The 15,111-nt window shown below is 38.4% G+C and overlaps 2 protein-coding genes across 2 annotated transcripts; one reads left to right on the plus strand and one right to left on the minus strand.

Moving 5' to 3' along the window:
• The first annotated feature begins 492 nt into the window (after positions 1 to 492).
• On the plus strand, positions 493 to 5,821 carry naa20 (N-alpha-acetyltransferase 20, NatB catalytic subunit). The gene is made up of 6 exons (XM_054618610.1): positions 493 to 591; positions 1,374 to 1,398; positions 1,533 to 1,623; positions 3,555 to 3,690; positions 4,077 to 4,222; positions 5,424 to 5,821. Exons 1-6 carry the CDS (start codon positions 539 to 541, stop codon positions 5,507 to 5,509), a joined length of 537 nt encoding a protein of 178 aa, XP_054474585.1. The 5' UTR covers positions 493 to 538; the 3' UTR covers positions 5,510 to 5,821.
• A 22-nt stretch (positions 5,822 to 5,843) lies between these two features.
• crnkl1 (crooked neck pre-mRNA splicing factor 1) lies at positions 5,844 to 14,834 on the minus strand. The gene is made up of 14 exons (XM_054618609.1): positions 14,661 to 14,834; positions 12,793 to 12,945; positions 12,070 to 12,162; positions 11,810 to 11,968; positions 11,555 to 11,721; positions 10,784 to 10,962; positions 10,520 to 10,690; positions 9,976 to 10,167; positions 9,041 to 9,100; positions 8,843 to 8,923; positions 8,514 to 8,753; positions 7,779 to 7,880; positions 7,356 to 7,604; positions 5,844 to 6,406 (listed from the first exon to the last, which is right to left on the minus strand). The coding sequence occupies exons 4-14, from the start codon at positions 11,893 to 11,895 to the stop codon at positions 5,846 to 5,848; spliced, it is 2,088 nt and encodes a 695-aa protein (XP_054474584.1). The 5' UTR covers positions 11,896 to 11,968; positions 12,070 to 12,162; positions 12,793 to 12,945; positions 14,661 to 14,834; the 3' UTR covers positions 5,844 to 5,845.
• Between the last annotated feature and the right edge of the window lie 277 nt (positions 14,835 to 15,111).

A 15,111-nucleotide genomic window follows, 5' to 3' on the forward strand; every position in this document is an offset into this window, starting at 1 on the left:
TGTTATTTTTCTTTAGATTTTAGGTCATTTTGAATTGTAAAAGTATCCAATAAACTGGAAACCTACTGTATTTAGCCTAACATTGTTATTATTATTATTATTATTATTATTATTATTATTATTATTATTATTATTATTATTATTATTATTATTATAAGCTGTAGTACCTCCGTCCCACCAGGGGGCGCTGTTCCTTCATTATTATTATATGCTGTAGTACATCCGTCCCACCAGGGGGCGCTGTTTTCATTATTATTATTATTATTATTATTATATGCTGTAGTACCTCCGTCCCACCAGGGGGCGCTGTTCCTTCATTATTATTATATGCTGTAGTACCTCCGTCCCACCAGGGGGCGCTGTTCCTTCATTATTATTATATGCTGTAGTACCTCCGTCCCACCAGAGGGCGCTGTTCCTTCATTATTATTATATGCTGTAGTACCTCCGTCCCACCAGGGGGCGCTGTTCGTTTCTTAGAGTAAACCGAAGCGTCTCTTCCTCGCTGGGGTGAAAGGTCACGGAGCAGCTAGCCAACATGACAACATTGAGGCCGTTTACCTGCGATGATCTGTTTAAATTCAACAACATGTGAGTGCAGTGTTGCCCCTTTCTACCCCGCAGGACACGTGGTCCACCCCGCCGACGCGTGTTTGTGTTTAGACTTCCGGTTTGTGTCGTACAGCAGCGTCAGCAGGCTAGCTAGAGTTAGCACAGGATGCTATGCCAGACTCCTTTGAGGAAACACGTGTGTTCAGCATTCCTGTTGTTCTCAGCACGTATAACAGCTGTCAGTGCCCGGTTTGAACTCAGTGTTACTCTTTAGGGTCCTCTGGATAAATCGGCTCATAATTAATCAGTCAACTAATAAAAGAATTCAGTAGAAAATACGATTTGTTTTTGTTTAGTAGCTAATGCTAGCTAGCTAGCCTAGCCAGGTCTTCAGGGAGAATGTGTCATTTATAACATGGGGTCTGGTCTGACAGGAGGGCTCAGTATTCAGCCAATAAATGTTGTTATGAATTAGAATAACTCTTTTTTTATTATTTTATAAAGTCATATATAATGTTATATATGAAAATATTTAAATTATTCCATTCAGTTTGGTTTGTTTGTCTTTTATAAAATATCTATTATTGTTATTGACTATAAATAAACAGATAAATAATATTGTAAATAAAAATAACTATTTTTTTATTTTATAAAGTCACATATAATGTTATATATGAAAATATTAAATGTTTAAATTGAGTTTGGTTTGTTTGTGTCTTTTATAAAATATCTATAATTGTTATTGACTATAAATAAACAGATAAATAATATTAAACTTTAAGGTTTTTATTAACTGATGTTTTTGTGTTTCTGTCCAACAGAAACCTGGACCCTCTGACAGAAACTGTATCCTTGTTTTTAAGATGAATGTCAGGTCGCCACGTGATCTCATCATTGTTTGTTATTATTATTTGTTGTTATGTCTTAAATTAAACTTTATTAACAGTCGTGTGTAGTTTTCTTTGACCTTTGACCTCCAGTATGGGATCCCGTTTTACCTCCAGTACCTGGCTCACTGGCCGGAGTACTTCATCGTTGCTGAGGCTCCTGGTGGTGAACTGATGGGCTACAGTAAGTTTATTAGTAATATATATATTTAGTTTATTGTTTTGTTTTCATTAAATGACTTTACTTTTGCTCAGGATGATGTTTTCATCACAGGGAAGTTTTTTGGTTTGTTTTGGTCCACATTCATCTGTACACATGCTGTTATAACCTCTCTTTTTATTCTGATATATTCAGGCAATATAAAAGAAAATAATCAAAATAACAGATAATAAAAGGCTTAGCTATTCAAGCTTTTATGATAATATTGATAAAAATGTTTTATTGTAATTAATTAAGCATTTATGTAATAAACTATATATATTTATATATGTATATTTATATATATATGTATATATATATATATATGTATATACATATATATTTATATATATATATATATATCATATATATATACATATATATATATATATATATATATATATATATATATATTTATATATATATATTTATATATATTTATATATATATAAACTAAAAAATAAAAAATACAATATTTTTCAAATTTGACTTGTCAACATTTTAAAGAAAGCATGAATCTAGTTATAGACAAAATATAAGAACCTGTAAGACACCAGACACAAAACAAGAGTCAGTCTACATGTAGAGTAACAATGAAAATAAAATGTGTATATAAACAGCACACACACACACACACACACACACACACACACACACACACACATGGAAAGTATTCACTTCACTCTTTCCACATTTTGTTATGTTGCAGCTTGATGCTGAAATACATTAAAGATATTTTATCCCCTCATCAAACTACACACAATGCTGCATCATGACAGACTGAAAACAGAATTTTAAGAAATCTTTACAAATGTTTTTCTTAAAAGAAGAAAAACTGAAACAGAGAGGTCACATGATCACACCTGAGGCAGAGAGGACACGCCCCCCCCTCAGGTGAAATCACCTCACCTAAACGAGAGGCTTTAGATGCAGCTTTTCTCCCTTTGACCTGTTTTGACCTCAGCCCTGGTGTGAGAGAGTGTGAGACCCATCTGTTGGAAAAATAAATCTATCTAATTACACAAATCTAATTCCCTCACGTTGTGGGGAGGTGAATGGTGACAATAACACGTCCCCACAACGTAAATCCTCACATCACAGGGTGAAGACTCGGTTTAAAGCCTCAAAGAATATAAGTCAAAGTAATGTCCCCAAAAGTCATGAAAACGTGACTGTGTTCGTCTTAGCTTAAACCACAAATAACAACAAAACAGAACTCCTCTGCGTTCTCAACATGAAAGCCGGCCTCCTTTGTGTCTCAAACACACTCTGCAATCTAACATTCAAGTGTTCAAGTGTTTGTTCTGACTCTTAAAATTCAGTTTAGGTGTTTCTTATCATCTTGATCACATGCAAGACATTTCCACACTTTGACTAGAGCTCACCTGTGTTACATTGAACTGATTAGACATGATTAGAACAGACACACACCTGTCTGTATATGAAAGAAGAAAAACACAAGTAAATGTGTCTTTAGCCCCACCTGGTGGTCAGTTGATAAAACAACATCTTAATCATTAAGAGTCTCAGTGAAAATACAGTAAAATACTCCCTCTAAACAATCCGTATCAATATATTTTTATAAAAACATGTCTGCCCTTTTGCTTAGTTCTAAATAATTCAACTTATAGCTGAATATTTCAGTTTATTTTCTATTTATTAGGGTCCTGGATATTTACTTACAGGATATTTGAATTAACTTAAGTCAGAATGTCTGCTGTGAAAGTCTTATTATATTCAATCATTTGGCCCTATAAATATATGATTCCCTCTTATCAAATGCTCTTTAAAACTTTAGAAATATTGTTTTATTTATCTCACAAAACAGCAGCACGTTTCACTTTATCAGTCACTTTGGTTTCAGTAAAATAAAGAGCGTCAGTGGAGCTTCTTTGACTCGGTGCTTGTTTTTGCAGTCATGGGGAAGGCGGAGGGATCCGTGGCTCGGGAGGAGTGGCACGGTCACGTCACGGCTCTGTCCGTGGCCCCGGAGTTCAGGAGGCTCGGCCTCGCTGCCAAACTCATGGAGATGCTGGAGGAGATCTCAGAGAGGTTCGGACACGCTGAAGCACACTGAAGCACACGACGCCTACGACCACCACAACTATCACAACATGAAAGCTCACAGTAAATACAGAAGCTGCATGTGGACAAAGAGAAGATTTGTATTTCATCTGTACACAGTAGGACTTTGTGTACAAATATGAATAATAATAATGTTCAGATTATATCAGCCTTATCGTCTCTTCTGTGTGAATGTTTTACAATCAATGCCCAGGAAATATTTGTATATATTAATACATATATTCCTAAAGTTCTGAACACATGAAGGGTTTTTAACAGGTTTAGAATACAGTCATTGGTAGGTAACCTGTGTTTTCATGCCTTTAATCTGAAAATCCCCTTGCTATCTCCTCATTGTGCTGTCTTTCTTGTAGGAAGGGCGGATTCTTCGTGGATCTCTTCGTGCGCGTCTCCAACCAGGTGGCGGTGAACATGTACAAGCGTCTGGGCTACAGCGTCTACAGGACGGTGATCGAGTACTACTCGGCCAGCAACGGAGAGCCGGACGAAGACGCCTACGGTGAGACGAGAGGGCCAAACTGGAACCAGATCATTACAGTCAGACCATCAATGTGTGGCTTTAAGGAAAACCTTAAGGGTTTTTGTGTTTGGCAGACATTTAAAGCATCTTTTTATAGATTCATGTCCTACTGTTCAGAAAGCTCCTGGTTTAGTCAAAACACTTTGTAATGCTTTATTATTTTATTTGAATGACCTTTGAGTGTTAATGTAGTTTAAAGTAGAGATAGTTTTGATAAAAAGTCCCACTATGGTGCGTTCAGGTGCTTCAGTCGTCTGCAGAGCAAACCGATAGCTGTGTTGCACTCAAGACCTGTTGAAACTGAAGCTCAAGAGAACACAAAATGAATCAAAAATGATATTGATGAACTGCATCTTACTCTCAGATTATGGCTAAACTAAAACACCAGGCCGGCAATTTGGGAAAGATTGTTTTCATGTGTAAAAAATATTTTAAAAAGACAGGCTGGTGCGGACGAATAGCAGAAACTGAGGATCTAAAAACACAATAATTACAGATTCAGACAGGAAATGAAAACTGTGGACGTGGCAGGCTTAGAGCACCTTCAATAAATACCTTATACACCAATTTTTTTGCATTTAAAGGGTCAGTTCACTCAACGTATAAAACATTTTCTCACTTACACTTAGTGGCATCAGGCCTTGCAGATGGTTTGGTTTTATTTGCTTGATACAATGCAAGTGACGGAAATGTAGTTTGTGCTGCTCAAAGCATTAAAACTCAACACCCACATGTTCTTCCAGGTCTGTTTCTCTAGATTATCAATAAAACACAACAGTATTTCATTTGAACCGCTACTGAAAAATATATTTATATAAATGATAAAGGGGACATCGTTCTGCAAAGACCAGTTTTTAGTTTAAAAGCTCAGAGAATTGTATTCACCTCCTTTGAAGTTTAAGAATAAACATCTCAAAACATGGACAAATGAAACAAAAGCTGTCTGCATGGAAAAACACCACTAGAACTTCATTTGTTTTAATATGTTTTGACAAACTGACCCTTAAACGACTTTCAGTTAGCACCAAATATTACTTTTATAAACAAAAAAACCTGTTGCATTTTCTTTGTGATTTATCTTTTTGAACTCCCAGCAGTAGAGGGCGCTGTCCCTCCAGAACAAGCAGATATTGTTTCTAAATAAACTTGACTATTTGTGTTTTGTGTCTCCTCGTTGCAGACATGAGGAAAGCTCTGTCCAGAGACACGGAGAAGAAGTCCATCATCCCGCTGCCGCATCCCGTCAGACCGGAGGACATCGAATAACAGTAGACTGTGGCTCTCTGCATCCTCACAGCATAATCTAAATATTATATAGAATATTTCAGCTGCTCAGTCACAATGTACATATTCAAACTGTCACAGATCATTTCCACATCAGAGAGCCACGCTGTACACATTCTATTTCCTGTAAATTCTGACGTTTTCTTATGAAAAAAAACACAACGCGTGGGTTTGAATTGATGTTTGTATAATGCAGAAAACATGGTCACAATAAACACTGCTCATCAGCTGCTTTTGTTGGTTTTGTTAAAAAAGGAAACAGATCTGTAGAAAAATGAATCCAGGATGAACGTCGTCCTGAACGTCTGAGCTGAAGATCTACTCTTTATCTCCGTCTACGCTCTTACTCTCTTTCTCCTTCTTCTTCTTATCATCATCATCATCACTACTACTACTACTGTCACTCTCACTGCTGCTGCTGCTGCTGCTGCTTTCATCATCATCTCGATCGTCGTACTTCTTCTCCTTTTCTGTTTCCTTCTCAGCGTTTCTGTCCGATGCTTTCTCCGGCTGTTTCTCAGGAGGAGCTGCAGGTTCCTCTGAGGACGACGACGTCTCTTTGGTCGCCTCGGGAGATTTTTCTGGACCTTTGTCGTCTTCGTTGCCGTTGTCCTTCTCGTTGCCGTTGTCCTTCTCGTTGCCGTCATCGTCCTTCTCGTTGCCGTCATCGTCCTTCTCGTTGCCGTCGTCGTCATTGCCATTATAGTTGCCGTTGTCTCTCTCGTTGCCGTCTTCATCCTTCTCGTTGTCGTCGTCGTCGTCCTCCACCATCTGCTTCCTCTTCCACATCTTGGCCATGGCCAGCAGTTTGAGGTTGGGCTGGTTGGCGGCGTCCTCTGGGAAGATGTAGTCGTAGTACTCCTCCCAGCCGGCGTCCGACTGAAAAGACAACGAGGTTAAAACCTGAGACCGGTCCATTCATGAACATTTTGAATCTGAGACACATCTGAAATGTCTTTAATCCAAAGAAGTTCTGTTAGTGATATAAAACAGAGCAAAGCAGAAAATCCTCATTTGAAAAGTTTCCTTTGATTAATAACTTAAAATATAAATGTATTATCAAGCTTGTGCTCAGTTTGAAAGTTTAACTCAAATATTTTGGTTTTCTAAAATCTAATTTTCTTTATTGGAATGGACATAACTCTAAAACCCCCGTTCCCCATCAGACCAACCCAAGACAAATACTGAATACAAACGCATTCTGCTTTGACCTGAACAGGTTTACCTTTTGTGGTCACGAGTTTTGCATAAAAAATATATATTTCTAAAGTTTTGTTGATTTAACCCCAGTGAAACTAACCCCCTGGTATAGTAAATCAAGTACACTTATACTCGTTGAGATGAGTATTTAAATGTCCATATTATTTTAATTAACTGGCAACAATAGTTTTTTTAATTTATATTTGAAAATGAACTGCCAACCGTCAAACATACAGATTATAAATTCCCTTATCACCAATGAATCAAAATGTCTCAATTAAAAGAAAATGGGTTTAAAACATAAGCAGATTAACTTTGTGTTCAAGCAAAAGGAGCAACCTCTCAAAATCCTAAAATGAAATACATTTATAAAACAAAAGATTTTAAATGAGGAGGAAAGATGTAGATGAGCTCAGAACTATAAATCTCATCAAAGCCTAGTAGTTAATTAAAACTAATTGTGGTCATCAATCATGTCAGGACTGATGGTCGAGTAGTTTTTAATCTATTAATATGTTTTTTTACAGGTAAAATATATCAAAAGGTTTGTCGAAGAAGAGCGAGACCTCCAAACTGTCTGTGACCTTCAATAATAAAGAATATAATATAATATAATATAATATCTTACCCCGTCCTCGGCCGTCAGCTTCCTCCTCTTCTTCACTTTGTCTGGCAGCAGCTTCCTCACTCTCTCCATGGAGCTCTCAGAGCCAAACTCCCTCTCAAAGTCCCTCCAGGACTCCAGCAGCATCAGGCGCTCCTCCTTCTCCTCACAGCTCCTCATGCCCTTGTTGGCCTCCTCGAAGATCTGCCGGCACTTCTGCAGCCGGTCGGGGCTGTCGATGGACAGCTCGAACTTGGCGTAGCTGATCCAGACCTGCAGGAGAGGAAGAGGAGGAGGAAGAGGAGGATAAGGATTCAGAGTTCATCTCACAGAGAATGAAGATTGGTTGATAAAAATAAATAAGGATCAGTCTGAATCAGGTGACTACGGTCTGAATGCAAATCTTTCCAGGTCTGTGAACCTTCAGAGCCACAGTGCGGTTCTCACCTTGACATGCTGGGTTCTCTGCAGCAGCCTCTTGTAAAGGTTCCTGGTGTTTTCAAAGTCCTCCTGCTCGATCTCAAAGTCGATGTAGGACTTCCACAGCACCTGAAAACACACAACACACACACGGATGCTTTTAAATGTTTCTTAGAGTCTGTACCAAATAGTTCAGACCTTCATTAATATCTTTGTCATGTGGCACAGATTATTTTGTATGGCCCTATTCTTTGTGTTTAAAGACTATTTTTGCACAGTGTCAGATAAATATCAGGCTACATTTATTTTATTTTATATTAGTATTGTACTATTTGTAGAACTAGATTAAAGTGTTGGCTGCATAGAATTGATTCCAACCTCTGTGATCCAAACATTTCCAAAAACTTCAGAGTTGTAAAGTCCAGAGTGAAAAACGTTATTTAAAAAATAAATAAAAGGAAATCATTTCCAAAATTCCCGACATGTTTTTATGTAAGAACTTCTATTGCTTCATTCCAAATTTGTTGGCGTTTAGCCTTTCAAAAACAACATTTTCATTGCTGGCTGCACCAACCAGACATCTTGGGTCACCATGGTAACGGACAATGCAAAATGTTTAATAATATATTAAACCATTGTTGTGCTCTACTACCAAGTTTTTCTAACTTCCTTCAACAAAGGAATAGAGATGCAGTGAAAGAAAAACTCAAATATAATACATGTAATAGGAATGTTTGGATGAATAAGAACATCGACCCATACCTCTGGCATGTCGAGTCGCGGCTGTCCGATGGCGAGCTCAAAGATGGCGCGGGCCCTCTCCACGTCCCCCAGGATGGTCTCCAGCTCAGAGAACTTGATCCAGGTGGTGCAGTTCTCCGGGCTGAACTCCAGGTATTTCTCGTAGAGCTTCCTGCAGCGGTCGAACTCTCTCAGCTGCAGCTCCAGCTCGATGTAGCCCTTCAGCAGCTTGTTCTTCGGGCATTTCCCGATCGCTGTACCCTGAAGAGGAGAAACGGGGATCAGTTCATCTGCAGAAAGTGTTCCCAAGTGTTTCTACCTCTCAGTATTCAAATGTTTGAAAGTCTTACCATGACCTTTCTGGCCCCCTGCAGGTTCTTCTGCCGGATCTCAAACTGAGCGTAGAGCAGCCAGATCTTAGCGAATGTGAACTGAAACAAAAACACAAGAAGATCACAATCTGGATAACTACAGCGGCCTTCTCTTTTTAGTAGAGTGACATTGGTGTTTTCTTTATTATGAGACGAAACAGAGAAAAAGCTAATTACCTTTTTATGTGGGATGAGGTCCAGAGAGGCCTGGTACACCTGCCTCGTTCTCTCTGGATCCTGACAACAAAAAAAAGAAAGAATAGAAATGTTTTCAACATCATTAGCACAGCTTATTGTTTCTCTGTCATTGATCAATTTAAGAGATAAGATAAGATAATAATCCTTTATTAGTCCCGCAGCGGGGAAATTTGCAGGTCAGTTAATAAATTAGTGAGAAAACTTCTATTCCATAACACTATTAATTAATATTCCCATAAATAAAAAGGACCAGCTTTTTTGGGACGACCGACTTCCATCACTTCAATCAATATCTACTTTGTTGTTATTCCAAAAACATCTGAAAAGGACATTAATAAGCACATTTTGAGTTACACTTCATGGATTTTATTGTAATGCATCTCTTGTAAAATCGAACTTCTATGTCATTTGGAATTTATATTTTTAATCAATTTTTGTATACTGCTTGGATAAGATAAGATAAAAACAGTTTCAATTAAAGATTACAACAGAAAAGAAATCTAAAAATAATAGAATAAAAATATGAACATATATGAACCATAGAATAACAATTATAAAGTGTAAAAAGAAATAAGACTGACACCCTTGAAAAATAGAATACGATAAGACTAAGGTAAATAAATAAAGTAAAAAAAAAAAAATCAACCAAAATAGAAAAGGCAAAATACAACAACAAAGATTAAATACATAGTAAAAGTAGAAAGTGAATATGAATACTTGGTTTAGGCTTGAAATGTTGATGAATTAAGCATTTTTTGTTTCTTTATCATTTTTATCCTTAATTTTTATATATGAATAAATAAATATATATTTAATTCCTTTTTTATTTGCCTTTCTGACTCATTAACAGGATTCCTTTCTTATCGGTCTCCTGATTTGAAATGAATGTTGAGGATGAGGAGCAGTGAACCCACCTTGACCTCCAGCTCCTCGTACAGAGCGTAGTTGATCCACAGGTAGATGTATCTCTTCCAGTGTCTCTTCTCCTGGATGGGGGGGATGTTGGCGATGGCTCTCTCGTAAACCTCTCGGACCGTGTCGGGGTCGGCGTCGTTCTCCACCAGACGGAGGTAATCGAACCACGCGTCGTAGTTGTGAGGGTTCGCCTGACAGGGACAGGAAAACGTCAGTGGTGAGGACAGGAAGTAACGTTTTTCATAAACAGGAAGTACATTTTTCCTTCCGATGGTCACAGAGACTGAAAACAAGTATCTCCTAGTCAGTCCAACATGATATAGTAAAAAAAGGTGAGAACTATCAAGAAAATAAAAGCAGATTATAGATATTTCACCCAACATTTCACCTTTTATCTGATATTTAAACTTAAAATAAAACGACTTTATGACTCAATAATAGATTAAATGAAAGGAATCTGAATATTCATGTGAATCAAAGATGAAGCGCTGGAAAGCTCCTGATTTATTTTGTAAAAACGTTTTGATTTTCCACGATAAATACCTTGACTTCCTCCTCGTACTGGAACCTCCGTTTGCTGACGATGACGTCCTCGATTCCTCTCCGGTCTCCGAACTTCTTCTCGAACATGGTGTAGAACTTGAAGAGCTCCTGTGCCTGGTGTTTAGGGATCCTGTCCAAAGCGTACTTGTAGATCACCCGAACACGTTCAAACTGGAAAAGGGGCATTTCATACAATCAATAAGTAGTTCCACAATCTAAACGACAAAGATGTCAACAGTTTCAATAACACTCCACTTCACAAACCTCTTTCTGCACCTCCTCAAACTTGGCGAAGGCCACGAAGAGGTTTTCGTTGACGTGGTCCTCTCCGAAGAACTCCACCGACCTCTCGTACACCTTCCTGCTGTGAGCGATGTAGCCATGCTTCTCCTCGAAACGAGCGTACTTGATCCAGTTCTTCACTTCGGGGTGAACGAGGACGAGTACAGCGGAGTTAAGGGGTTTTATACACGACAAACAAATCTGATTTTATATTCTTTTTTTCCCCAAGCAAAAACACCAAATATTCTCTGGTTCAAGTTCCTCTAATATGAGGATCAACTGCTTTTCTCTGATTTATATAATTAAGAATTAAATATCTTTGGGTTTTGGACTGTTGGTCTGACGAAACAAGATGTTTAAAGATGTCAACTTGGGTTCTGGGAAACAGTGATAATCATTTTTCACATTTTCTAAAAGAAGCAGTTATACAAATAACTAGAGATGTTCCGACACGACAGGTGTGACTTTCAATAGAGTACAATATTGTCAAATTGCTGACATTAAGCTAGCTTTAGCTAACGTTACATTTTCTGCTAGCACCTGCTCGATCGGTACTGAGCATGTGCAACTCTCATCAGAGATGAGAAAGAAGTGAGATGGCAATTTTTCCAAAATCCGAGTGAAACGACTGTTGTGACTTAAATGGACGATGAAAAAAGCTAACAAGAGTGCCATCTTCAGTCTGAATGTTGTGTATCACCCCCTCCTCTCATTGGATTAATACTCAGATGAATCCTCTAACAAAAAGGATATATCGCTCATAAATGGTGCGGCCTTTGTCCACTTCTTTGTAGCGCAGCTCAAAGTTGATGTAGGAGTGCCAGGCCTGCTCATCGGGCTCCCACTCCATCCAGCGCTCGAACACCTGCCTGCAGCCGGCGACGTTCCCCAGCATCTCCTCCATGTAGGTGTACTTGTACCTTTAACAGGACAAAGAGTCAAACGTTAACAAAGTAGATGTAAACGTGAAATGTAGCACAAACTGTAAACTCTCGATTTGATTCGTACCAGAACTGGTTGACTCGTGGGAGGATGGTGATGGCTCTGTCCCAGATGTTGCGGGAGTGGTTCACCTGCCGGCTCTTCATCTCCATCTCGGCGTACTTCAGCCACAGCGTGATGTTGCGGTGATCGACGTCCAGCGCTCGCTCGTATATGGAACGAGCCCTGAAACCGGAGGAAGCAGCGATGAAGGGAAAAGTATACGGCAGACACGAGTGTTGGAATGTTATGGGAAAAATGGAATATACAATTTCCTGGCTCAATACCTCTGGATCTCCTTTCAGGCTTTCCTCCCATTGTGCGTATTTGATCCAGTTACTGATGACAGTTCGATTCTTTCTGATGTTGTCTTCAAACCCCTGAAAGAAAAGGCAGACAATGGTTTGTTCGTTGAAATCACAATAAGGCCAACTGCAATTTTAGAATCACAGAAGGCGCAATATTTGTTAAAGGCAAAAATGTGTGTCAAAATAACATTTTACATTTAAATATTGTGGTGCTGCAGAAATGTCTGGGCCTACACATCATATTTTACAGACTTAAGAAAACATCTTTGTTTTGTACAGATCCCTACAGAAATCACACCATAATAATTCTACATGTTTTTCAATAACACAGATAATAATAACACAGAGTATGTAAAAACTATCATGAATTTATGTACATAATTTAGTCTTTTATTTATGTTTAACATAGCCCTTTATTTCAATTTTTTCTTACATTTCTTTGAGAGCAACTGTTATGTACTACTTTACCCCCGAGGATCAATAAAGTACTCTGATATCTGCCATTGCAATATCAGTGAACATAATCACAATAAGATATTTTTTTTCAAGATCATTCAGCCCTATTTTACACTTTTAAATAAATCAAATGCTGCATTTGGCAAGTAAATGTTAAAATATCAAATATGAATAGAGAATCTCAACTGTCTTGGTCATGGAGGAAAAATCAAACATGAGAGGAGAAAATGAGAGGCAGACACTCACCTTCCTCTTCTTGAGTTTGTAATCGTTCAGCTCCTCCTCATCGGTGATCTTCTGTTTGGGCGGCGGCGGCAGAAGTTCGAGCTCCCTCTCTTTGGCTTCTCTCAGCAGCTGCTCGGCTGTGATCTGAACCTCTGCGGGAGCTTTGTTCTTCACCTGCAAAACAAGAAGAAGTGCTTTAACGTGACGCTGCTCCGGTCGTGAGTTCTTCATGTCTTAATGCTGACAATTCTTTACTTAGGAAAACGTGTTTGAGGCAAACCAAACAGGAGTTTAACTGAAATGTTTCACAAAGAAAACTGGGAATATTTTAGAGGTGAATGTGTGCAAATCATTGCTTGAATGTTTATGTATAAGTGTATGACATAATACTTAAATAATATATGTAGTATAAGGGACACCTGCATACAAAAATACAAGATTAGAAACAGGTAGGTCTGGTTACAACACAGGTGAGACTAAAGACAATTTGCACTTTGTTTGCATTGTAATGTTTAGTTTATGATCTTTGTTTACATGTGTTGTCTCACCACTATCAGGATACATAAGGTGCCTTATCGAGCCATGTGGGCTTTACACTTGTACAGGTATGACACAAATAAACAATTACGCCTCCTCCTCCTCATCCTACTACTACTACTACCACTGTTCATGTACACTGAACATAAATATGAACACATCCCTTTGGAATTTGCTCCCATTATTTCACCCTTTGAAACAAAAGACCCAATACTTTTAATATGCACATTTCTCTCAAACTATGTTCCCTAATTTGTTAAATCCTTTGGCACAGGTGTGGCACATCCAGATGCTGATTGAACAGCCAGCTGTGCTTTGGGAGGGTCAGTTATTGGATCTTTTGAAGCAAAAACAAAGGTGTTGTTATACATTTGTGTTTGTTTATGAATATTTATATGTCACTTTGTAGAGAAGATGATAGACTTTTGATTGTTTGATTGATTGATTCATGTGTAATTCATTATGTTATCTTAGTTTTCACATGTCTCTTCACTGCTGGGTACACAGGGAGCCTTATGTTTGCATTGTATTGTTGTTATATTTATGATCTTTGTTTACATGTGTTGTCTCACCACTATCAGGATACATAAGGTGCCTTATAAAGCCATGTGGGCTTTACACTTGTACAGGCATGACTCAAATAAACAATTATGCCTCCTCCTCCTCATCCTACTACTACTACTACCCTGAGCACTTATTGCATTCGTATTAGTTTGTTGCACTTATTGTATTCGTATTAGTTTGTTGCACTTATTGTATTCGTATTAGTTTGTGCTTTGGGTCAGTTATTGGATCTTTTGAAGCAAAAACATTTGTGTTTGTTTATGAATATTTATATGTCACTTTGTAGAGAAGATGATAGACTTTTGATTGATTGATTGATGTGTAATTCATTATGTCATCTGTGTCTCTTTACTGCTGGGTACACAGGGAGCCTTATGTTTGCATTGTATTGTTATATTTATGATCTTTGTTTACATGTGTTGTCTCACCACTATCAGGATACATAAGGTGCCTCCCTTTGATTGATTGATTGATTGAATTGATTAATGTGTAATTCATTATGTTATCTTCACAGGGAGTCTTATGGATGCATTTGGCCTTTGACTCCAGAGTCCCTCCTCTTCCTCAGGCTGCTCTTCTTCCTCTAAACACTCATAAAACACTCATAAAACACTGTAAATAAGTTGTAAATAAGTCTCCATGAAGAGCAACCAACACATGTTTCAGAGGAGCCTCACAGTAAACAACAACAGGAGCCGCTGCCCCAAACAGCGTGCAGCATGCTGGACGAGCATTAGCATTAGCATTAGCATTAGCATTAGCTTTAGCTCATGGCTGCGTTCTCTCACCTTCGCCACTTTCGGTATCCGCTGTTTTCCCGCCGCGGTGGACGCCATGTTTGTTTGTTTTGTTTGTTTTGTTTGTAATTAATAATCTAAGTTATCAAAGCGAGACAACGAGAAACACAGTTAGCCAAACAAAAAAAAAGAAACACAAAACGTTCCGGGTCGCATCAGGCGCCAGCCGCCATGACAGTTCCCAGAGTGCATTGCGGGTTCCGTTCCGTTACTATGGTGACGCGGTTTGTTTGTTTGAGCTAGCGGCTAACAGCTAGCGGCTAACAGCTAACAGCTAGCAGCTAGCAGTCTGTTTACAGTTTGTTTGTTTGTTTGTTTGCAGCTCAGCGGTTCGTTTCTTTGTTTTTATCGTTTTAACCAGAAACACTGGACCGTGTGTTAATGAGACTGACGTCACACACAAGGTGCTTTACTCGTTATGCTAATTACTGTTACTTTGGCT

Source organism: Anoplopoma fimbria, chromosome 18 (assembly GCF_027596085.1).
Source record: "Anoplopoma fimbria isolate UVic2021 breed Golden Eagle Sablefish chromosome 18, Afim_UVic_2022, whole genome shotgun sequence".
Taxonomy (NCBI): Eukaryota; Metazoa; Chordata; class Actinopteri; order Perciformes; family Anoplopomatidae; genus Anoplopoma; species Anoplopoma fimbria.